The sequence below is a fragment of the Rhamphochromis longiceps genome, linkage group LG6 (assembly GCF_057381845.1).
Source record: "Rhamphochromis longiceps isolate RC_006_pf linkage group LG6, R_longiceps_female_GT1.1, whole genome shotgun sequence".
Lineage (NCBI taxonomy): Eukaryota > Metazoa > Chordata > Actinopteri > Cichliformes > Cichlidae > Rhamphochromis > Rhamphochromis longiceps.
The window spans coordinates 35,319,748-35,342,942 of record NC_140562.1 but is presented as its reverse complement, the minus strand read 5'-3'; the positions used below and the strand labels follow the sequence as shown (position 1 = coordinate 35,342,942).

Genomic DNA, 23,195 nt, shown 5'->3' with positions numbered 1-23,195 from the left:
TTCAGAAGCAAGCGTGGCACATTTTGCTTCATTCTACTAACCTGACAAATTTTCTTGTGAACATCATGAGCTTTCAAACACAGCATGTATTCAGGTCATAAAATCTGATGCATTCCTCCTCAACAGTAACAGGATGCATCGATAAAAGGCTGCTTGCACCTTAATGCTTCAGTAGTAACGATCTGTTTGACGTGATAAATGTCCACTGAAAAGGGAATAAGTAATTCCACATATAGTAAAAGTCTTGTGTTTCATGCACATGCAAATTCACATGCACATTCACAATGCAATACGTTTCAAGGGCTGCACATTCACAGATCTGGTGGTAAGAGCCAGAGATGTGCAAACAGGGACACTGACACACATGAGTCCTGAAAAGCAGCTGCAGCCATACACAATGCAAGGTTTAAAATGAAGAAAGAAAGAAGCTTGACTAGTGTTTTGTGAATCTTCACCTCAGCGAAAGCACTTTTACAGCTCCATTTCAGACTTGTCTCTTGTAAGCAAGTCAAGGGTACGTTGCCATCATGCATCAACTGTATGTAATCTTACAGCTAATCTTGTTTAATGCATATGTTAACAGGTCAAATGTTTGAAAATAATTTTGATAGAGTACTTTTAAGTCAGCAAAATCAGATTTATTATCCATGTTTGTTGCCAAAAATATTGTCAGTTCCGTTGTTTGGAATTTACTGTAAATTTGGGGTTTTTTTGTTAATTTTTAAGGTGAAAAAAGGTCACTTTCTCTTTCAGCTTGCAGGTACATGTTGGTATGTGTTTTCTTTGGCAGGAGCTGCCATGCTTTGAGATGTGTGTGGGTGTTGTGGCACAAGGACTGACTGACAAAGCATATGAAATTGCACTGTTGCATATGTGTGGGGAAACCAGCACTTAATCATAAAGGTATAAGGGCAATTTGATGTGCTGCAACAGAGCTGCTATAAACTATTCAGCGTGCAAACTTTTCACGAGTTTCTATGTGCGGTGACGGTTATAGTTGGCTAAGAAAGCTGCAGAGAAGTGGTTTACTTTTCAAAATCTGTCTTTTATTTACAATGCTACTGTCCTATCTAACTTGATCTGAATTTAGATAGAACTGAAGTTTATTTGACAGACTATTGACTATTTGACTGCACTATGAAATAAGGAAAATCACTGAGGAAACAACATGAAGTCAAAAAAGGTAAACTACGCAGCAACTTTTTCCCTTTTGTTTTCAGATTTTGCTCAAAGATAAACAAATAAAAATTTATTAGAAGTAAAGACATTTGTTCTAGAGTAAAAATAAGAGAAGAAAACTATAAAACTACCACAACAACCTGGGACATGTATTACAAACCAAGTTTATCATACCAAAGATTTCTCAGCTGCTAGCACACTAAGTATATGTGGGTGCATATAGCAGAACTCACCAAAGATGGAAACTCCCAAAAAACAGTAATTGTTATACAAGAAAGAGAGATTAAACAACTTTATGGCCTTTTGCCCTAAGCTTTACAGTTTGTAGAAACACATTACGAGGAGGTTTCTTAACAGAAAGTTTGCAACGCCGCATTTGCCCGCTTGTAGTCCATGAAAGACAAAGCAGGAGTCAAAGAGTTGGCCAATCAGGTTCACCAGGGTTTTTGACTGGTTGCAGGAAGCTGTACCAAAGGTGGAACACCTGCCACTACCTAGTCACCTATTAAGGGTGCAATGCTGGTAGGTGGTGACTTCTCGTGTCCAAAGACACTACTGCAGATGTGCCATAAGTGAACCAAGATTTTTTTAACTTAGCTATATACATTACAGCAGTGTAACAGCACCAAACAAGTCTTGTCCATGTTTGGAAGGCTGGCAGAAAATTGCTAAATGTTAAATAAAAAGTCAATAAAGTTATAAATGTATCTGCCTAATTTTTAAGGTACAGCTATGTACAGCTGTGTGCGCCACTGAATCGTTTAGAGGAATGAACAAAAACAACAAACTTGCGGGCTAAACCAGCTGTAAACAACTTCAATAAAGATAACGGGAGCTGTAGGTTCACTCGTAACCACTGGTCCCAAAAACAATGCATCACACCAAATGTGTACCTGTAAAAATAAACAACTGATTGAACTTGAAATTTCTTTATTTTTATGTTTCTTTCAGTTTTGAAAATCACTAGTTTAGAAAAGTGAGTCCATATAAGCAAAAAAAGAAAAAAAAAAGAAAAACACTGTACCTGCATATGCACAAAAACACATGCACTGATAGTGCATGTGTTTTTGTCATATGCAGAAAGTGTACATTCATCTTTAAAAGTAAGGATATGATTAAACTTACTTTGTTTTAGTTCGTTACATTCAGTACTTACTTTTAGACCAAAACCATCTTTTTATATGTACATGTACTAAAGCCTGCTTTTTGCTTTGAGCATTTGTTGGAACCATGAAAATCCTCATTCATTATGACAGCACCAGATGAAATTTTGTTTCACTTGACATCTCCATCTCACGTATATACGGGAGGTGTTTGTTTGGTGGCTTATAGGTTTTTTTTTCTTCACCACACATCATGGTAAATAAACAGGATGTGATGTGCATCCAGTTCCCGGAATGAGGTGTGTAACATTGAGGTAAAATTTGTCACAGTCGCTTTCACATTTTCTTATTTAACACCAAAAATTACTTCATGTCACCACATCCATGTTTTTAATATGGATTACAGAGAAATACATTCAACAATGGGTTCGTCCACAGGACTTAGACATCTTTTAAAAGCAAAACAATTTCTTAGGTTGAGTCTTTACACTTAATTGTAATTAATAAACAAATAAACTGAATGTTTTAGAAATTCTGGATATGTTTTGATTAACTCTGACTTTTTTTCTGCATAAGTGCACAATCTCACTCATCACTTGGTTACTCATTGCTTCCAAGAACAGATTAACAACAGAAGAACTAAATGCATCCCTGAAAGGTTTTTTTTTATTGTGGTTGCAGAGGCCTAATGACAACTTGAAATCTGTATATTGCACATCAATATCAGTGTAGTGACATCTACTGTACATTTAAAAAAAATCCTATACAAAATATAAACATTGCTATAAATAAAAGTTATAAATAAAAGCAACATAATTACATAAATAATTCCATATCACCAAATAAATATACAGAGAAACATTTTTACATAATTACATACAATGAGGCAAGTTTCTAGTCTTTCCATATTCTCTTTGCATTATCACAAATGCAGCTTTTCTTGAGTCTCATAAGGTTCTTTCTCCTAGAACCTTTGCAAGGAAGCTCGTCATAGCTGTGAAAAACAGCACCCAAGCCTGTCCGTTTTCAACTATGTGGGTTTATGAAAAAACAGACTTCTGTTCTTACTCGTTACAACCCACATGTCTCGGGTCCATTTACTTCTAGATAACAGCAGTAGCACTCCAGCATGTGCATCTATGGGTCTATGAGGAAAATTCCAAATCCTGAGCTTTGCAGCTCCAGTTTCCAGTCTTCTAGGCCTTTCTGTACTGTCATCTGAGTGAGCATTCCCTGGTTTTTTAGTTGAGCAACAGTCCAGCATTTCCTGCTCACAGGTAGTATACCTGCTGGAAGCTCCACTTTGCAGGTAAGTTCATCACCTACTTTCACCGTGAGAACACCCGCGTTGCATATGGAAGTGCAGGTGAAATTTAGCTCAACATACATGAAGTAGGCTCCATCTTGTACTGGCGTCAGTGAATGCCGCTCTGGGTCGAAGACAAAGTTGCTTCCTACAGTTGTCCGTTTACCATATGAGATGGATTTCCATTGCATGGTGGAGTTTTCCAACTCTGCAAGAGGAGACAATTACATTTATTTTAGTTTTTGTTTACACAAGATAATCAGATTTGGCGGTTACACTTATAGATTTGCTAAGACTTGTAACCCCATTTGTTGTAATGCAAAATAGGGTTTTTATTTTTCTCAAAAACTTAAATGTACACTTTTCATATAAACAGCAAACAGTAAAAGACTAACAATAACGTTAAACCACGAGGTCATTATTTTCTGCCTACTCTAAATCTTTTGCAAAAAAAATGTTATAACTTCCGTTTTTTCTGTAGATTCAAAAGACTTTATGTTACATGGCTTTATATATTTGGAAAATCAGTAAAAGACTTACTTGAGTTGGCGGCTTGTAAATAGGAAAATTTCTCCATCTGTTGGCAAAACAGTAAAGAATTTGTGAATCAAAATGGATAAATGTAAGAAAAGAAACGATATAAAGTAAAAGGTTATACAAACTTTCTGAACAAAATGATAATAATTAATTACCTTATATGCTGGGGAAGATGCGTCTCCCGTCTGCTTCTGCGGCGTCCCAACTGATGAGGGCGAACTCAAGGACTTCATGTCCGACCGCAGTTCCATCACAACCATCGCTCCTCCGACTGCAAGAGCTGTGGTTGCCACAAAAAGAAAGCTGATGGACATGACTAAAAAATTGTCCAGGCACCTTCCACGCTGAGGGCTTCTTTCCTGAAGCGCTTCAACGTCCACGTCTTTGGCTTGCTGTCCCATCAATCCGCAGTAGGGTCGCTTGAGCTTCGGTCAAAAAGTTCACACTGAGCAGCTTTTATCTTCTCAGAATAAAAGGTTTGAGCGAGCTTTAAAGTTTTATAGGTCCGGCTTTGGTTGGTTGACGACCAAAAGATAGTCCGCTCGTCCGCCGAGTCCACTGCGTGTCTTGGTTTAAATGTTTCAACTGTAAGCACCCATAGCTATTTATGTACGTGAAGTCACTTTCAGACAGGGAGGAAAAACGCGGAAGTCATGGGTTTCCCTACCGTCCCCACACATTCACACCCCCTCCTTCCCTGGTCTTACAGGAGGTGAGAAAATAGACGCGCAGATTTTCCGCAGCGCTCTTCGCTATTGCGCAAGTGCACCCTAGAGAAGTGCGGTGGAAAACGAAAGGGACAGAAGAGACGATACCTTCAACTGCACTACATTCCGAAACAGTCAAACATAGCTAACCTTTTCACTTTGAACAAAGCAGGACTGGCAAAAGTGGCACAATGGAGATAATGATCGCATGAAAAAAGCGAATATGGACGCGGCTGTCTTAGGCCTTATGGGAGTTTTTTTTTTCTTTCATTTTTTTTATGTCGGTGTGTGTTTGGGGTTTGTGGGTGATTGGACAGTGTAGGGCATTTGTATGTATAATAATAAAGAGAGAGAGAGAGAGAGAGAGAGAGAGAGAGAGCGAAAGAGAGAGCACGAGAGAGGGGGAAGAGAGTACTAGGAGCAGTTTTACCAGGAGCATGTCAAATGACAGTGTGACTGGTTGCACAAAAAATAACCAGGAATATCCCTTCTTGCGTTTGAGAAAGCGAGAGAGCGAGAGAGTTTTATCTGCTAGGAGCAACTACAAGCAGTTTCACCAGAGGCATGTGAAATGAGACTGACTTTAGCTTGAAAAACAAAAAAAAAAAGCTAGGGATATCCCTTTGTTGTGTGTGTGTGTGTGTGTGTGTGTGTGTGTGTGTGTGTGTGTGTGTGTGTGTGTGTGTGTGTGTGTGTGTGTGTGTGTGAGTGAGTGAGAGAGAGAGGGAGAGAGAGGGAGCCCAAGAAAGAGAAAGACCGCAAGAGGTTCAGCTATTAAGAGGAGCTGGATGGTGGAATCTATTAATACTGCAAAAACTATTTTCCCTTTTCAGCTAGTCAAACTTTAGTCTTAACAGGTACAGTTCAATGCTTTGATAATAGAAGTATGGGAATTCCCCACCATATCTGTATAAGAGAGGGGAAAGGCACGAAGAGTTGAAGAGTGACACTAAAAGGATTACATAGTGAGAGTGATTTTCTCAAAAAAAAAAAAAAGTAATGCTTTTATTTAAGAAAGGAACTTCTGTCTTACACAAAGTCAAAATATAACTGGCCAATATTATTATCTTTATTCTATTATTATTATTTTATTTCATTGTCTTTCTAAATATTTTACATGCCATGTAATAGCTTGGTCTTCTATTCATTAGCATATCAGTTTCACCATCACAGTCACCACTTGCTTCACCATCAAAGAACGTTTAGAAACCCAAACGAGGTACATGCCGCAAAACCATGAATTCTATCAGAGTGGCATGGCTATCTGGCTTTCTGAATTCAAAATGTGATGTTTACATATGCATTAACTTACTTACAGGATGCTTCAGTTTTTCAACATGTTTGACATGTCTGTCTTCCAGTTTATGCAGTTGTTATAAAAACTAACCATTAACACAAAAGGCAGTTATTAGCTATAGAAGCAGCTAATAACTTGTGACTGACATTTCAAGTTGAAACAAACAGAACATGCTTGTGCTGCTTTCTGCACAGACGTGACATTTACAATGAGATGTTAAATATAAACTTATCAATTAATTACTTTTTTGTCCTTTCCTTACCTCACGAGTGCTCATTTCACTGATCCTCTTGCAATAGAGTCTACGCCGACATCGCTATCCACACACATTTGAGAAAGGGCTTTTTGCTATCTCTATACTACATAAACACTTTATTCGCATTCATATAAATAGTCATGCTGAAGTTAGATGTTGGTCCAGACTAAAATATATCAACAACTATTTGATAGTTTACAGTGAAATTTTCTGCTGGATAGTGCAGCATAAAAAAAGCTGCAAGACAGGGAAGTCAAGGTAGCAATAAACCAGTAATAAAAACACATGGACAGCCATTTGTTTATGTTTCTATTTATTTATTATCACCGGTGTAAAAGTGACTTACACATTTTAAAAAAACTTGTAAAAAAAACTAGTAATAATTAAATGCAGATATGAATACATGCGGGGGGGGGGGTTACTGTAAAAGAACTAACTGGACTGATCACAGGCATTACAGTCTATTGTGTAATTGATGGTGAATAACTAGTGAAGACTCTTCCTCTAGCATCAGGTGATGATCTGTAGAGTCAGCATAGTGTATATTGGGATTTATGGTAATGGCACTCTAATACTATTTTTGGATCATGTTAAGGGAATGTTTGTGGCTGTTCCTGAACAAGAAGTCATGGGTAAAAGGAAGTGGCTACCACTTAGATAACAAACACAGTGCAAATTCTGGCACTAATGTATACAAAAAAATATTTAAATATATATATAGCTTTATCATAGAAACCAAAAAGATGGTGTATTGTTCACACAGAGGGTAATGTTTGTGCTGTATTTTGTACTTTTTAGATCACGTGAATTCAAAAGAGGTTATGGGTTAGTAAGAATAACATTTAAAAACATTATTGCTCTGCTGTCGTGTACTTACAAACTTATTTTGAATACAATAAAACACATTTACGTGCCTGTGCGTCATGTTTAGTTCCTGTGTTTGTTTCTTCATCTCTGACATCATTGCTTAGCCTTTTAGTGCTGTTAAGTAGAAAACTAGTGAACAACTTGTGGTAGAGAAATATTGCCACTTTTTATTTATTTGAATGATTTTTAAGTTCCAATACTTCTACTTTTATGTCTCCTAATAGGGCCCTGATTTACAAGATATTTTGTTGGCTACAGACAAGTTTAAAACAGAGCATGGAACTCAATAGTTTATATTGAGTCTATAGTGATTACAAATTTTCAACTCCCAATTTTTCTTTTACATATTTTGTATGCACTGTACAAAACTCACTGTGATTTGCTCAATAAATTTGCATACCTACAATTGAGCTGTTCATTCCATATATCGTTAGCTTCATAGCATAATTGCCTAAGTCATTTGACTAAGTCAATGACTTAGGCACTTATGCTATGAAGCTAACGATATGTATACATATGATAGCAGCTCAAACATCCACTTATTATTAATCAGTTTGTAAACGCTCAAAAAAGTGGGGCGACTGAAGACTGGAAAACTATTGCTAGGTCTGATGACCCACGATGTCAGTTGCAACATTTGGGTGGTATGGTCAAAATTTGCTGAAAGCACCATAAAAACTTGGATCGAGCTTCCTTTGCATCACAAATTTGGGCTGGTGGTGTTGTTGGTTGTGCAGGGGATTGCTTACTGGCACACTTTGGGCTCTTTAATAACTACTAAGAATTGCTTAAATTCCACCTGAGTATTGTTGCTGACCATATGTCTTCCCTCATGATCACACTTTACCCATCTTGTGATTGCTCCTTCCAGCAGGGTGAAGGGCCATGTCTCAAAGCTCAGGTCATCTCAAAGTGAATATTCCAATATGATAGTAAGTTCACTGTAATTGCTTCCACACTAGATTAAAAGATTTGCGTGATGGATGTGCGGCGGACAAATCTGAAGCAGCTGTGTGATGCTATTGTGTCAATCATCTTGTTAAATGTATGCCAGATAGAAGTAAGGATGTTCTGAAAGCCACAGTTTATCTGCTATATTTTGTAGATAAACTGTATCTGCGGGCTATTAATTCTCCAAAATGTAGGCTCAGGGTTAGAGTAGGCACTTTCACCTCACAGGGTTGAACCATTCCAGTACAGACCTGACAGGAGGGCCACTGTCACTATTTACATTGACTGACTACAGGTTAGTTCTGCCAAAACTTTCAGCTCAGTTTCTCTCAAATTAGATTTTCAGCTGAACTGTCTCAAAGTTTTTCTTAGTTTCTTCTCTGTTGAGTTTTTGGGGGATTTTTTCGAAAGTTTAAGTGATGTCCAAAAACCTTTATTGCTGCATTCATGCAAAGCCCAATAACAATGTTTTTTACATTATAATACACAGGTAAGTTTTACATCTTCCATTGCTTTTTGTTTAGTAACATTAGATAATGTCATGGCCTTTGTGACGCTATCTAACCTTAAACTTTGGGGAAGACAAAAACAAAAAAGTACTTAATTAAAATATCATGAGGAATGACAACTGAGAAGCATGACACGGTAATGGGAAAAATGTGGGGATTCTTGCTGTGTGGGTGACTGAGATGAGGAAGTCAGTCTGAAACAGAGAAAATAAGAAATTTAGCATTACGAGCATTTGTAGAAGGTCATATGCTCCACCAGGGCAAACCCATGTCTTCTGTTCCTCAATGAAACTAACCACAAATATACAAATAAGCAAACTATTAAAAATAAGGCAGCACAGACAAATTCCTCAAGAGTTTCCCAGCTGTTTTGAAAAAGATTGAGCTTGTTAAAAACGAACAGCATCTGTGTGTGTGTGTGTGTGTGTGGTATTTAGTTTATCTGAATTTATGATCTACATCTGTTCACCTTGCGTGTTGTTTTAAAAGATTTCAGAGACCTTTGTTAAGAGGAAGTTGCATAGAGGCCTTGTAATGTATGAGAATAAAATCATTTTACAAAATGACGTTCGAGCTTCCTTACGGAAAGTGACGAAATGTCGGAGGAAGGTAAAAGAGGAACTATGTCACTGTTAAATGCCTCAGATAAAGTAAACAACTGCTAAACGTACAACCTTGCACAAATACACACCCACGCACATTTCGTCCTGGATTTTCTGTGGTCAGGATTACATGTGGCCCCACTTCACCTAATTGACCAAAAAAACAAACAAACGTTATGATGTGCTGGGTTTTCTCACAGGGAAGTAGCTCTCTGTGTTTTCACTTCACAGTCAGGATCATGCTATCTTTCTATCTTCCTCCATGTATGAAAACAAAAACAAAAATGGCTAAACCCCAGGATAATTGCTAGAGTAGAGCATCCACTGATAGGGGTTTTGCTGCCACCTACTGCTGACAACTGTTTATCTTGAATGTTGTGCTGCAGTTTCACTTAACAAAATAAGTTAATCACCAATTTCTTAATTTACTCTTAATTTAAAAAAGAAAAGAATATTTTTTATACATTGTAACACTACTTGTGAGGATAAAACGACTCGTAAAGTTGTTGTGTTTTATTTCCTTGTGAGCAAGCTTTTGTTTTCCATGTCCCACGTAATGAAAATAAATGCAACATATTAAAAAATCAAGCTTATCGCACCAGGTCATCTAAAAAATGTAAATTTATAAGTACATTTAAAGTGTATGAAAACTGGAAAAGGGTACAGCAAAATGTAAAGTCTTTAATTGTACTCGTCTCTTGTAAGACGAGGCAAAAATTGTTTTTTTTTTAAAACATATCTTTGGTGCCTTTTTGGTTATTCCCCTCCTTGGTTCGTTCAGGAGTCAACCACCACAAAGTTTCTAAAAGAAAACATACAACTGGGACTTTTTGTTTCTGTCATTGTAAATAGGGTCACTTTTTGTTGTGCTGATATTTTTCAGTGTACACGTTGGTTTGCTTACTTTTAGGAAAGTGGTGCTACTGATTTTGCTACACAAAAACAAAGGCATAAATGAACAAAATGTCACGAGTTCGAAAATGTTGAGAAATGAAACAAACCAACGGAGGCCCAGGAGAGTGCAATCAAACAATGAGTTTATTAAAACACACGCAGGAGGAGAAGTATACAGCATCACATCAGCACACCATCTCCTGCTAAAAATACATTTGGCAATAGTTATATAACATCAGGGTTAACGCCCCTTCTTGCGTCGATTACAGATCAAATACATCGATTACAGTAAAAGGTACATCTTAGATGGCTAAAAACAGACACAGAAGTTCTTTTTTCTATAACATCTTTCATACATGGCAATACATTTCAAGTCTAGATGGTCTCTGAGTACTTGTCCTTTTCTTAACTGGTCTTCTGTCATCTGTTACTAAGTAAACTGAAATGCAGTTAGAAGCTAAATGAATTTCGGGCCTTTGGCCTGGCAGGCTTCTGGATTATATGTGTGTTGTAAGCGTGTTTGCTGTCTATCCTTCTATGCTCCAAGTCACCTACACAATAGATTGTGAAGACATAACGCTCCACAAAGCTTAAAACCTTCTTTAATAGACTGAGCATCAACACTAAATGAGCACAAACATGCAATGTGTGTAAAATAATCATAGCTGCACCTGTAATAAAAAGGTTAAGGTGATGGCCATAGCTTTAATAAACATCTTTAATGCAATATCAAGGCTGTAGGATATATTATTAATCCAATGTTAATAATGCAGGTTATATTCTAGCAGTAAAATAATTTCTGTATCTCCACATTCCCTCTTTTGACATTTTGAAAGAAATCAGTGGCATTATGGACATCGGAACAACCGCTCCGGGGTCCACAGCCCTTGTTATTACCTTTACCAACAATGCTCTGGCACACGGAATGAGACAAAAACCACAGGTGACCAGTATCCCTAAAAATGTAGCAATTAAAAGCATAACCGACATAGCCAAACCCTTCCATTGGCCAAACACGGATGACATCCAGCTCTCCAGCGGGTTGTCGATACCTGAGTCCTCATGCATGGTTTTAGAACTCCCCTGGGCACCCCTATGGAGTCAATCCAGGTAGGAGAGTTCAGTCTGGGGTCGTACGCATGGGTACCCTGGGTCCCTCTTTTTTGCCAAAATGTGTCTTTTACGTTTGGCTGTTAAAGTACGTGTGGTGCGTTGTGGAATGGCTTTTACCTGGTTTCCAATGAGTATGAGTGGAGCTCCCAGCCGCACCATAGCACATGTCCCTTCACTTCCCAGAGGAACATGGACCAAAAGGGTTTTCTGCCCACAATAATAATATAACCCACTTCTTGCCCATGTTCCAATCACTGTGTTTGGGTCACTTACATTGTTTGTGGTTCTTCCCGTGAGTGTGACAGCACACCAGCTTGGGTCAATTTCTCCCAGTATATAGCATTGCTGGTAGATAGACTGTGCTCCCTTTTGTCATATAGACTGTATCCAGTATAGACGTTATCAGCTGTTTCCAGTCTTCATGCCTAGCTTTTAAGCTAAAATAACTGGTTGCTGGCTCTGTAGTTTCACGTTGCATGGAACTGCATGTTCCAGTTACCACAGTTCTTTCACACATTGGCATCAAACCACTGTGGGTATTTTCCAAAAGCTGAACTTTACTATTATTTGTCACTGACACAAGAACCACATCTTTATAAAGTACTTACTTGTAATGTTTTAAATTGGTTTTCAGTCATCGTTCTCCAAACTTTCTGAAGGTCTTTCTAAGTTTTTCTTTGGACATTGGTTACTTTTTCACTCATTTATAGTTCAGGCACAAACCTGACCATTTTTAAAGGAATGCTTTTTGTTTTGTTTCTTTAGCCGCTTAACACAGGCCCACAGTATAAAATATAAACTTAATATTGTTGTGTACAACAGGGTATTGAATTAGGGTGTTATTAGGGTAGTTATTAGGATAGTATTAGGGACATATTAAGAAGGCAAGGCAAGTTTATTTGTATAGCACAATTCAACAACAAGGTGATTCAAAGTGCTTTACAGAGACATTAGAAACAAGAACAAATAAAAAGCATGATTTAAAATTGATTAAAACAAGCAAATAACCTAACTAACTAATTAACAAACAAACAAACAAACAAACAAACAAACAAACAAACAAACAAAACAGTATATAAAATCAAAACAGATAAAATCAGAACAGTAGATAAAATCAGTAGTTAAATGTAAGTTTTGAAATTTAAGCTTAAAGTGTGGATTTGGTGCTTTATTCAAATGCAGCTGAGAACAGGTGAGTCTTCAACCTGGATTTAAATAAACTGAGTGTTTCAGCTGATCTGAGGCTTTCTGGGAGTTTGTTCCAGATATAAGGAGCATAAAAGCTGAATGCAGCTTCTCCGTGTCTGGTTCTGACTCTGGGAACTGATAAAAGACCGGATCCAGATGACCTGAGGGATCTGGATGGTTCATACTGGGTCAGGAGGTCATTGATGTATTTTGGTCCTAAACCATTCAGAGCTTTATAGGCCAGCATCAGAACTTTAAAGTCTATCCTCTGACGGACAGGCAGCCAGTGTAAGAACCTCAGAGCTGGACTGATGTGGTCCACTTTTTTGGTCTTAGTGAGGACTCGAGCAGCAGAGTTCTGAATGAGCTGTAGTTGTCTGACTGATTTTTTAGGTAGACCTGTAAAGATGCTGTTACAGTAATCAAGCCTACTAAAGATGAATGCATGGACTAGTTTTTCCAGGTCCTGTTGAGACATCAGATCTTTTATCCTTGATATATTCTTGAGGTGATAGTAAGCTGACTTTGTTATTGTCTTAATGTGTTTTTCTAAGTTTAGGTCTGCATCCATCACTACACCCAAATTTCTCGCCTGGTTTGTGGTTTTTAGATGTATAGATTGAAGTTCTCTGGTGACCTGTAATCGTTTTTCTTTGGCGCCAAAGACTATTACCTCAGTTTTGTTTTTGTTTAGCTGGAGAAAATTGTGGCACAACCAGTCATTGATTTCTTCAATGCATTTACCAAGAGCCTGTACAGGGCCTCGGTCTCCTGGTGACATTGTGATATATATTTGTGTGTCATCTGCATAGCTGTGATAGTTTATTTTGTTGTTGTTTATAATCTGTGCCAGTGGGAGCATGTAGATGTTAAACAGAGGGGGTCCCAAGATGGAACCTTGGGGAACTCCACATGTGATACTTGTCTGCTCAGATGTGAAGTTACCTATTGATACAAAGTATTTCCTGTTTTCTACGTATGTTTTGAACCAGTTTAGTACAGTTCCTGAAAGACCTGTCCAGTTCTCCAGTCGTTTGAGTAATATGTTGTGGTCAACTGTATCAAATGCTGCACTGAGATCCAGTAAAACTAGGACTGACATTTTTCCACTGTCTGTATTCAGACATATGTCATTAAACACTTTGGTCAGAGCGGTTTCAGTGCTGTGGTTCTGTCTAAAACCTGACTGGAAGGCATCGTAGCAATTATTCTGTTTTAAGAAGTAACTGAGCTGTTGAGAAACTGCTTTTTCAATGATCTTACTTAAAAACGGGAGATTTGAGATCGGCCTGTAGTTGTTCATTTGTGTCTTGTCAAGATTGTCCTTTTTCAGTATAGGTTTGATTACAGCAGTTTTTAGTGATTCTGGAAACACACCTGATAATAAAGAAAAGTTGACGATCTGTAACAGGTCTGACTCTAAAGTCTTTGAGACCTTTTTGAAAAAACTTGTTGGCAGGACATCTAAACAGCAGGAGGAGGAGTTCAGTTTACCTAAGATGTCCTCCAGGTCTTTGCTGTTAATAGGTTGAAACTGTTTCATGGTGTTTAAACAGTTTTTTGGTGGACACAGTACATATCCTGGATCTGCTGTTGATGTACCAATTGCTTGTCTAATTTTTTGGATTTTTTCAGTGAAGAATTTGGCAGAGTCATTGCAGGCCATGGTCGAATGAAGTTCAGCTGCCACTGACACAGGAGGGTTTGTTAGCCTGTCAACTGTAGAAGAACAAAATATATATTATTGATCATTTTTGAGGATAAGTGCAAAAAGTCAAAATACTATTTTGAGGGGAAAAAAGGCCAAATATGGAGATTACAGCTGTTTCAAGGCAAACTGTCACGGCTGCTGTAGCCTCTACAAAATGCCATGTGTAGATGAGATAGTGAGATCATACTTCAGAATTGGTTTTAGTTACAAGGAAATTATTAGCATAGCAAAGACCTGACACGGGAACTGAAAGTTCCATCTGGCCCTTCAGTTGAGCCATTCTGTTCACTATAGAAGCCTCAAAAATTTGACCTCAGTGGAAGGGTGAATGTCAAGAAGCTACGTTCAAGGAAAGGAAACAGGAAGAAAAGAATAGGGTATGCCAAATTTCACAAAAACCACAGTGAATGAGTCAAATAGAGCTATTAATCCAAATTTGAAATTTATGGCTGAAATCATCCACAATATGTATGGAAGAGATCTGGAAAACGTGGAGGGCCAAAATTAATTAAATATATGCATCATGAAATAATTAACTAAGTGTGTTGTTAATGAATAAAAATCTGTAACAAGCAATTAATTAAATATCAGTAAATTTAATTTAAATATTTAATAAACTGTTTGTTTATTACAAATGCAAAATAATTAATTGCACATTTATTTAATAATGTGTTAATTTATTTCTTTTGGGCACTCGTGTCCCTCAATAGAAGAAAGATAATGCCAATTCTAGAAAAGCATAGCTGGAAAGAAAAACATATGATGACTCACTGTTAGTCGTGGACTGCTCTCCTCATAACCTGGAACTCAACATCCTTGAAGCAGTGGGATCATCTTGACAGAGAAAAGAGTATACCAGCATCCAAAAGAAGAGCTCAAGAAGGCTTGCCTGAGAGTTTAAACTGTATTGGAAAAGAAAAGAAAAGAAAAGAAAAGAAAAGAAAAGAAAAGAAAAGAAAAGAAAAGAAAAGAAAAGAAAAGAAAATTCAGTCTTGTTAAGATTGTATGAACTCAAAATACTGTTAACATCTTTTTCTCCACTTGTTACTTCTACCACCATCTTGTAGAATTCGCCTATAGATTTCAGTTGAGGATTATTCTTACTTATGATATATTTGAAGGGGTCAATAAACCACGATAAAAAAAACACGATGTGTTTTTCAAACAACTATGTAAAAATTACATTTAAAAAGTACTAAAGTAATCAGACTCAAAAAGTAAAATATGTCCAGATCAATGGCAAATATTTGTATTTTTTTTTTTAAATGTGGGCTAAATTACTTAAAATACTTCGAATCTCAGTGTTTTTTTTAAAGTGATAAGAAGTTTTATTTAGTCTACTTGTGATTTCTTCCCAATCCCCCATCACCTGCATTTTTGTAGGCGATAAGTCATACAGTAGTAGTGATGGAGAAATATCTTCCAGACTGCATCCATGCAATAACCACCGTCACACCGTGACACATATCTGATGTGCTGCCTCTAATTAGGACTTGCGGATTTTTCCCTCCCTGTTTTCCCTAATGTTCGATGAGCTGACAGGAAGAGAGAGGGAGAGAGTGAGAGATTTTATCAACTAGTTTCGCAAACCACGCATATCTTTAAGCTGACGGAGGCACTTCAGCGAGTCTGAACGAGCCCTGCAGACTGACACCAACATGAGTAAAACATTTCTCCACTTTGACAGCGAAGAAACACGTCACCACGCGCTCCAGGTAGCATATTAAATACTCCGGGAACTTTTGGATTAACTTTCACTTTCCCTGGAGATCTGCACATGAGTAGCCAAAGGGCGCTCCCAAGTTTCTGATGCCAGTAAGATCTACAACCGACCTACAATTCGCAGCTAATCGTCATGTTGGATACGTTTGCCCCGCAGAGCGCCGGTGTGCCCGTCTCCAGCGCGGACCTCCAGCTTAAACTGACGGAAAACAAGAGCGGCCTGGGGATGGAGAACGGCACTGGGAAGAAACTCATAGAGATAACTGGACCGGCTTTATCCAAAAGAAAACTTCTGGTCGGCTTAGACCTGCTCTGCCTCTTTCTTGGTAAGAAGGCCTAGCTAATTGGATTTGTCAGTGTTTAACATAACACTATATTGCTTATTGAGGGGTCTGCATTGCCTTGTACAAGGCCATGTATTCCGCAGCATAACATACTTCAACATTTAACCCTGTGTTATAAGCTGATACAGCCCTGTGTTCATTGTGTTACTGGACTTCCGTGCAGTTTTTTTTTTCATTAATTACAACTACACTGGTGCCAGTGTGCATTAGTACAAACTACACTAACCGATATGCTGAATGGGTCTCTGTATTTTTTTAACTGTAGGCTACAACGTAAGAAACTTGTTTTCTCGTGAATGTTTTTATAGCTGAAATCTGCAGTCGATTCAGCAGTGAGTTGATAGACTTCAATCAGCTAATAACATTCTGTTGTCTCGAAAAGGGTTTGTGGATGTTTTTGCACAATTCTGTTAAATTCTTCCAAATAATTCAAGAAATATGGGTATTATCAAAGCGAGTCATTTGTTGTTTGTTTAAATCCATATGTTCTCCTACAGTCTCGAGTCATTGAGGAATTTGTTCATCAGCGACAAAATCCCGTGCACTTGTTATTGCTTTCAATAAGATCACGTCGCCCATATTAAGTGCTGTTCCACTTTGTTTTCATCCCTTCATCAAGAAATCAGTGGGTATTTGGGTACTTATAAACGTGATGATCTTAGAGTCTTCAAAAAAAAAGCAGCAAATATAAAAAGGTGAAAAAAGGAGGAAACCAGAAAAGTAAAAGAGACAGAAAGTTCGTTTTCGCCCCTTTCATCTACATGCCACCCCTCTTTTTCTGCTGCTCTTCAGCTCTTTGTGCCAGCTGGTTTGTGCATTGCCCAGGGAATTGTGCAGTTTCCATGACAACATACAGTTCTCAGGGTAGAGTCAGGCCAGGGGGAATTCAATAAATAATGTACGATCCATGACTATCACATGTGTGTGTACACATACATGATCACGACTCTACTTGTTGACCCTAGCTCATAGTGGTATTGGTGGTGGGAGAGGGGTTATGTAATGCTGGCTGACTGGAGCAAGCTGGACAGAGAAGTAGCCTGTAAACAGATTGGATCTGTGCAGAAGGGTGGAGGCCCTGCGAGAAGTCTCTGTTTCTCTCTTTCTTTGTCTGTTTTGATGTCTGTTCCCCACCCTTGTCTTTTCTGTGTGTGCGTGCAGGCATGCAAACAGGAGGCAGAGAAGGAGAGAGGACATGAGAGACAAACAGAGACAGTGTGAGGCTGGTTCTGGCTCGGGTCTATTGGCGCTTTTACGCTTTGTTTTGTTGGGAAGAGCTCAACTGGAGTCACAAACAACCCCCCCTTTCTCTCCTCATCAACAGAAATGCATACACTTAGACACAAATACACACATGCGCAGCCAAACTGGGTCTTTTACTGAGCGCTGCCTTGCTCCGCTCTTCCACTCTCAGTGGATTCAGCTTTTATTCAGTAAGGAAACTGGAGCTTTCGGCTGTTCTCTGAGTTTCTTTGGTCCCAGTGGAGGAGTGTTACGACCCCGACATTCCTAATGGTTGTTCTCCAAAGAAAAAGTTGGATTTCCTTTTTTCTGTAACCGTCTTACTTTCCCAAACTTTTTTCCTTTCTCAAAATCCCTATTCATCTGTCTTCTATGTAGCTTTAAATTTATGTTTTGATTATATTATTTTTGTCTATCATTAACAATGTCTCTTCTTGGTTAACCTGAGATGAGAACTTACTCCTCTTTTCTCCTCCCATGTATCACTTTCAAAGAATACTTTCACCCAGAGGGAAACTGGGGATTTAAAATACTTAATTTTGGTCTAATTCTATTTTTCTCCCTTTTCTTCCTCCCACTCAGCTTCCATCCCTTTATTTGCATGTGAGCTAAAGGCACTGAGTCCTTACAGAAGAGGCTTCATTTGTGGGGATCCCAGCATCACGTATCCTTACCTGCACAGAGAAGCCATACCAGATGAATTACTCATCACAGGTGGCATCATCATCACCGGCCTCACTGTGAGTATTCATCATCTTCATCATTCCTGTCGTATCAGTCACCCCATTGTCATTTATTGTACAACAACATGTAATCTTGCGATTCTCACGTTGCATCTGAATCTAGATCGCCCTCGGCGAGTGTTATCGGGTGCGTTTCCACGGTGTCAGCTCGAAGGCCTTTGTGAGGAACGTATACGTTTCGTGCCTGTACAAGGAGCTGGGGTGCTTCCTGTTTGGATGTTGTGTTGGCCAATCACTGACCAACATGGCCAAGCTCAGCGTGGGACGGCTGCGACCGCACTTCCTGTCAGTGTGCGGCATTACCTATGCATCACTCAACTGCACACCTGGGACCTACATTGAAATAGTGACTTGTCGCCAGCCTGACCACCAGTTAGAGGAGGAAGCCAGGTGTGTGTCTGCATTCATGAATTTGTGCTTTTAATGTCGTATTGAAATTTGCAATTCTAAATACTTCTCCACTTTTTCAGGAAGTCCTTTTTCTCGGGCCATGCTTCTTTTGCAATGTTCACAATGCTCTACTTAGCTGTGAGTATCTCTATTTATTAGTCACTTTTTCAAAAATGTTTCTCTTCCTCTATCTCTCTCTCTTTTTCTCTCCCACACACCACACATTCATACTGGCAAAGAAAATTGACTGTCTCTCCAATTTCCAATTACCATCACTCTGTAAAATGCTGAGAGAGAATGAATGAAACAGGGACTCATCCCCAGTCCAGTTAGCATCAAAGAGCGAGAGAATAAGAGATGAGGGAATGGAGGGAGATACGGCACAAACAGAGACTGCTTTGTTCTGCTTTGGGAGGAGTGTGACCTCGTCTCACTGTGCTGCTCTATTGTACAAGAGTGTGTGTGTGTGTGTGTGTGTGTGTGTGTGTGTGTGTGTGTGTGTGTGTGTGTGTGTGTGTGTGCGTGTGCGTGTGTGTGTGTGTGAATATGTGTACTCATTTTTATGCAGACGTAAATGGTGCATCAGCAGAAATTCAAGTATTTTTACAGCTAACAAGCTCAGCGTAAAGAAAATATAACATGATTGTTCATGATTGATCTTAAATGTTCTATAGTGTCCTATAGAACTTTACATATTTATATTACATGCAAAGAGAGCGTATTTCACTATTAACCTTTGGTGGGAAGATTTGGACCTGGCTTAGACAAAGTCTGAGTCAACAAACTGTAAAGTTTTCAGCTTACAACAGCATTTTAAGGAGGGTTTACCCGCTTTAAAGTGAAACAGATGCACAGGAATCACTTTTACTGCTGTTGCTGCTGTTATATAAAACAGTGTTTCACAGCTTTCAGTGACTAAAGCACAGAGGGGTCATTGCGACATCTATTATTTCAGGAGCACACATCTGGATCTTTAGCTACCCGACTTTGTTCTCTCACAGTGTCACTAGCACCACTTTATTTTAAGAGGGAAATTATTATTCATAATTTTTTTTTAAAAAAATCTTTTTTAAACTTAGGAACTCACTGCCTAATTCATAAGTGGAACTGAAGGCACAGTTGTGCACTTTCAGTCTTTTCTTTGTCCTGACTTTGTCTTCTTTTGACTTTCTATGGTACCTTTTTTGGTGGGAGTGGGGGGTTGATAATTTAATGTGATTTTCATGCATCTCTCTGAGCAAATGAACACTAGGGTGCCAAAAGTGGAAGCCACTTTGTTAGATGACAATGAGAGCCGACTCACAACAGTCTCTCGTCACAATATCGGGTGTTTTATGATGTGAGTGGCGCGTTGGCTGTGACACACCTGTGACAGTAGATCAGGAATAATTTCAGAATAATTTTTGCTGCTCGTGTGTCCATAAAACAACACTTAACTGTTAATTTACCATTAAACAATAACAAGATTATTTGCCTCCTGTTGTATTGAAAGTTATCGTGAAAGCTTTAACAGTGCACTGGTGAAAAAGAGGGGAGATGGATAAAAAGTCAAGTTAAAATGGTTATAAAGTGCCTTAAGAGAGTAATTCCCAGCCATGTTCCCAAGAAGGGGCACAAGTATCACCGGTGGTATTTCTTTAGTATCTAAGTTTTCAGCTAACAGAGCTCAACTAAATCAAAAAAATGAAATAACCATTAAATTAAAGAACTGCACCCATACAAGTCTGAACAGTAAACTTAAGTAAGACTAAGCAGTAGAGAAAAAGATGAATGCATAAATGATTAAAGCTGGTGAGGAAACCTACACAGAAGTACATCATTAGCTCGTTGACACTGTTAACTAATAGTAAACCAAATGCTGCCTAAGCATAACGGATAAACACTTTAAATAGCTAGTTAATCTTATGAATAAAATTATTACTCATTATTTAGCTAAAATATGGCTAACAGTTAAATTGTTCATCAAGAGTTCAAACACAAATGCTAGCAAAATATTATAGATAAAATGTTGAACTTGGTCACCAAGACTCAAGAAAGTAATGCATACAAAGGTAGTAGTTGATGAATGCTTACATTATAAATATATATATTTATGAATATCTATGAATAGTCTTTTGCCATGTTTCTGCCATTTCGGGATTTCTTTCTAATATTGCAGGGTCTTTACCCTTTATGTACGATATAAAGCACTTTGAGGTATTGTGGACTGGAGCTATATAAATAAAACTGAATTGAATTGAATTAACTATCCATAACTGATAAGTCCAGAAACAGGTGTTGAGTACTCTCAAAGATGCTTCAGATTCTATAACCGCCTATAACCTTCATATGCAATGTTTAATCATTTGTAGTATCAAAATTAAATATATTTGTCATTACCACACCACTCACATTTATGAAACCTCTCTCACAAAAAAACAAAAACATATCTTAACCCATCTCAGAAACCACTTATCCAATCACCATCCACCATAGCCCTTACCTTCTGGTGGAAGCTGTAATTCCCTGACCGTCAACACAAAGAGAGAACTTTTGTTCCCCCTCCCCACTGTAATCCGTAGCTTTAGCCACAATTATCTCTTCACTTGTAAACGTCTTGTATCTGTAATGTATTGCTCAGCGCATTTAATATTGTTTTTGTTTCTGTAATATAGTTTTACCTGCAGGCACGGCTGACGTGGCGTGGAGCTCGGCTGCTGAGACCCATGCTGCAGTTTTTCTTGATTATGCTGGCAATCTACACAGGCCTGACCCGTATCTCAGACTACAGGCACCACCCGTCTGATGTATTAACAGGCTACATACAGGGAGCTCTCACTGCCTACTGGGTGGTCAGTATAACTTGCCTGCTTGTCTTTGTGCATCAATGCGTGTCCACATGTCAAAGTCTGCTTAATCCTCAAGTTGGGCATGTGTTTATATTTCTCCCAGGCCTTCCACATCTCGGCTATGTTTAAAAGCTCCAGTTCAGATCTCTCTCCGACCGAGACCCCTGACAGCCCCCTGTCACCCCACCATACTGTTTGCTAAACCTCATTCCCACTTACTGCTGCATCTGCCTGCATCCACCTGCATCCACCTGCTGCCTGAAGACTGATTTGGACAGACAAGAGATCTGAAGAATGCAAGACCATTTCCTGTGAAATCAAACTACAAACCTCAGTATTTTGACAGAGTGAGGGGAGAAAAGGAAAGCAGACCTTATGAAATACTGTCAAAGCAAGCAGTCAACATTTTGTCCTTGAAACTGACATTAGCTTCACATGTAACACTTACCTGTGAGATGAGACTACAAACAAGACTGAACGCAGAATCACTATCACTCCACATATCACTTGTAAATATATAGTTTTTTTTACAATTCAAAAACTGTAAAAGCACTTTTTTATGTCCATGATAGTGTTAATAATTAGCACTCTACAATGACTTAGTATGTAGCATGTAAAATATTTCATACAAAAGTTAATTATTTTGTGTAGCTTATTTATCCACCCACTGAATGTTGTTGAAGGAAAGCACAAATAGCAAAAAAGCAATTCATTTAAAAGGTTTGCATCGGGTGTTTTCATTGGATGCATCCGTCCATCTCTGTGTTATGTAAGTGAGAGGACTCCTAACAGGATCTTTGTTTATGGAAGAGGATGGATGCCACTAGTTCTCAGACATTATGAAGTTATGCATGCTTGTAGATAACAGATCATTAAAAATAAAAGTTTTTTTTTAGTTGTTTAAATTTCATTGTAATGTATGTAATTAAAGGGTTTGACCACTTGGGGGCACTACTGCAAGCGTGTAAAACAGCTTTCACATGTTTACATAAGCAGACAGAGAACATGTCATCTCTCATTTGGACTAAAGCGTCTCTGTCCACCTGAGAATTCCAACATTTTTTCTCTTTTCGCTTTGATTTGGTCTCCCCAGACTCCACGGGTAAGTTTCTAATTTTTCAGAAAGTCACTAACTTTGTCTTCTTGCTGTTTGGTGCTGGCCAGGTGGCACGGGGTAGATTTATCAAAGCTTGCCTAAAACAGCAGCCTGCTGCGACTGAAACAAGATTAAAGAGAACCCGGATCAAAACAGTAGAGTTATTAGCTGTAAAAATCAAAACAATGAGCCAAAGATGTTCAATTAGCACTGTGCAAATGAGCTGGAAAGTGGGCGATAATTCTCTGCTGTTTTGTCATAACAAGCAACACTTTACATTACACTGTGTCATTTGATCTGTTTCGGGGCTAATCCAGAAATATTGATTAGTGGAGCTTTAAGCAGATAGCACAAGAAAGCAAACAGCATCATTCACATTTATTATATGGACTGCTTTTTTTGTCTATATGTTTTTGTGATGAACCCATGCAACTGCAGTTCATTTAGTATTGAATTCATTTCATCACACTTCTCTTCTTATATTCGTCATCTTTTGGAGAATCCAAAACCTTATTTAGGGAAATGTAAAAGTGTTATCAACTTTTCTTTAAAATATCAAAATTAAAAGCAATCACTGTGCCGCTAAATAGTTCCTGACAGAATGACATTG

General features: G+C 38.3%; 2 protein-coding genes across 2 annotated transcripts; one reads left to right on the top strand and one right to left on the bottom strand.

Annotated features, from left to right (window-relative positions):
* Positions 1-2,685: 2,685 nt before the first annotated feature.
* Positions 2,686-4,750, bottom strand: LOC146668481 (uncharacterized). The gene is made up of 3 exons (XM_085408686.1): positions 4,281-4,750; positions 4,129-4,165; positions 2,686-3,796 (listed from the first exon to the last, which is right to left on the bottom strand). Exons 1-3 carry the CDS (start codon positions 4,524-4,526, stop codon positions 3,420-3,422), a joined length of 660 nt encoding a protein of 219 aa, XP_085264812.1. The 5' UTR covers positions 4,527-4,750; the 3' UTR covers positions 2,686-3,419.
* Positions 4,751-15,844: 11,094 nt separating this feature from the next.
* Positions 15,845-22,383, top strand: LOC146668480 (phospholipid phosphatase 3-like). Its single transcript, XM_085408685.1, has 7 exons — positions 15,845-15,935; positions 16,100-16,268; positions 18,111-18,268; positions 18,375-18,661; positions 18,742-18,799; positions 21,316-21,492; positions 21,593-22,383. The coding sequence occupies exons 1-7, from the start codon at positions 15,879-15,881 to the stop codon at positions 21,689-21,691; spliced, it is 1,005 nt and encodes a 334-aa protein (XP_085264811.1). The 5' UTR covers positions 15,845-15,878; the 3' UTR covers positions 21,692-22,383.
* Positions 22,384-23,195: the final 812 nt, after the last annotated feature.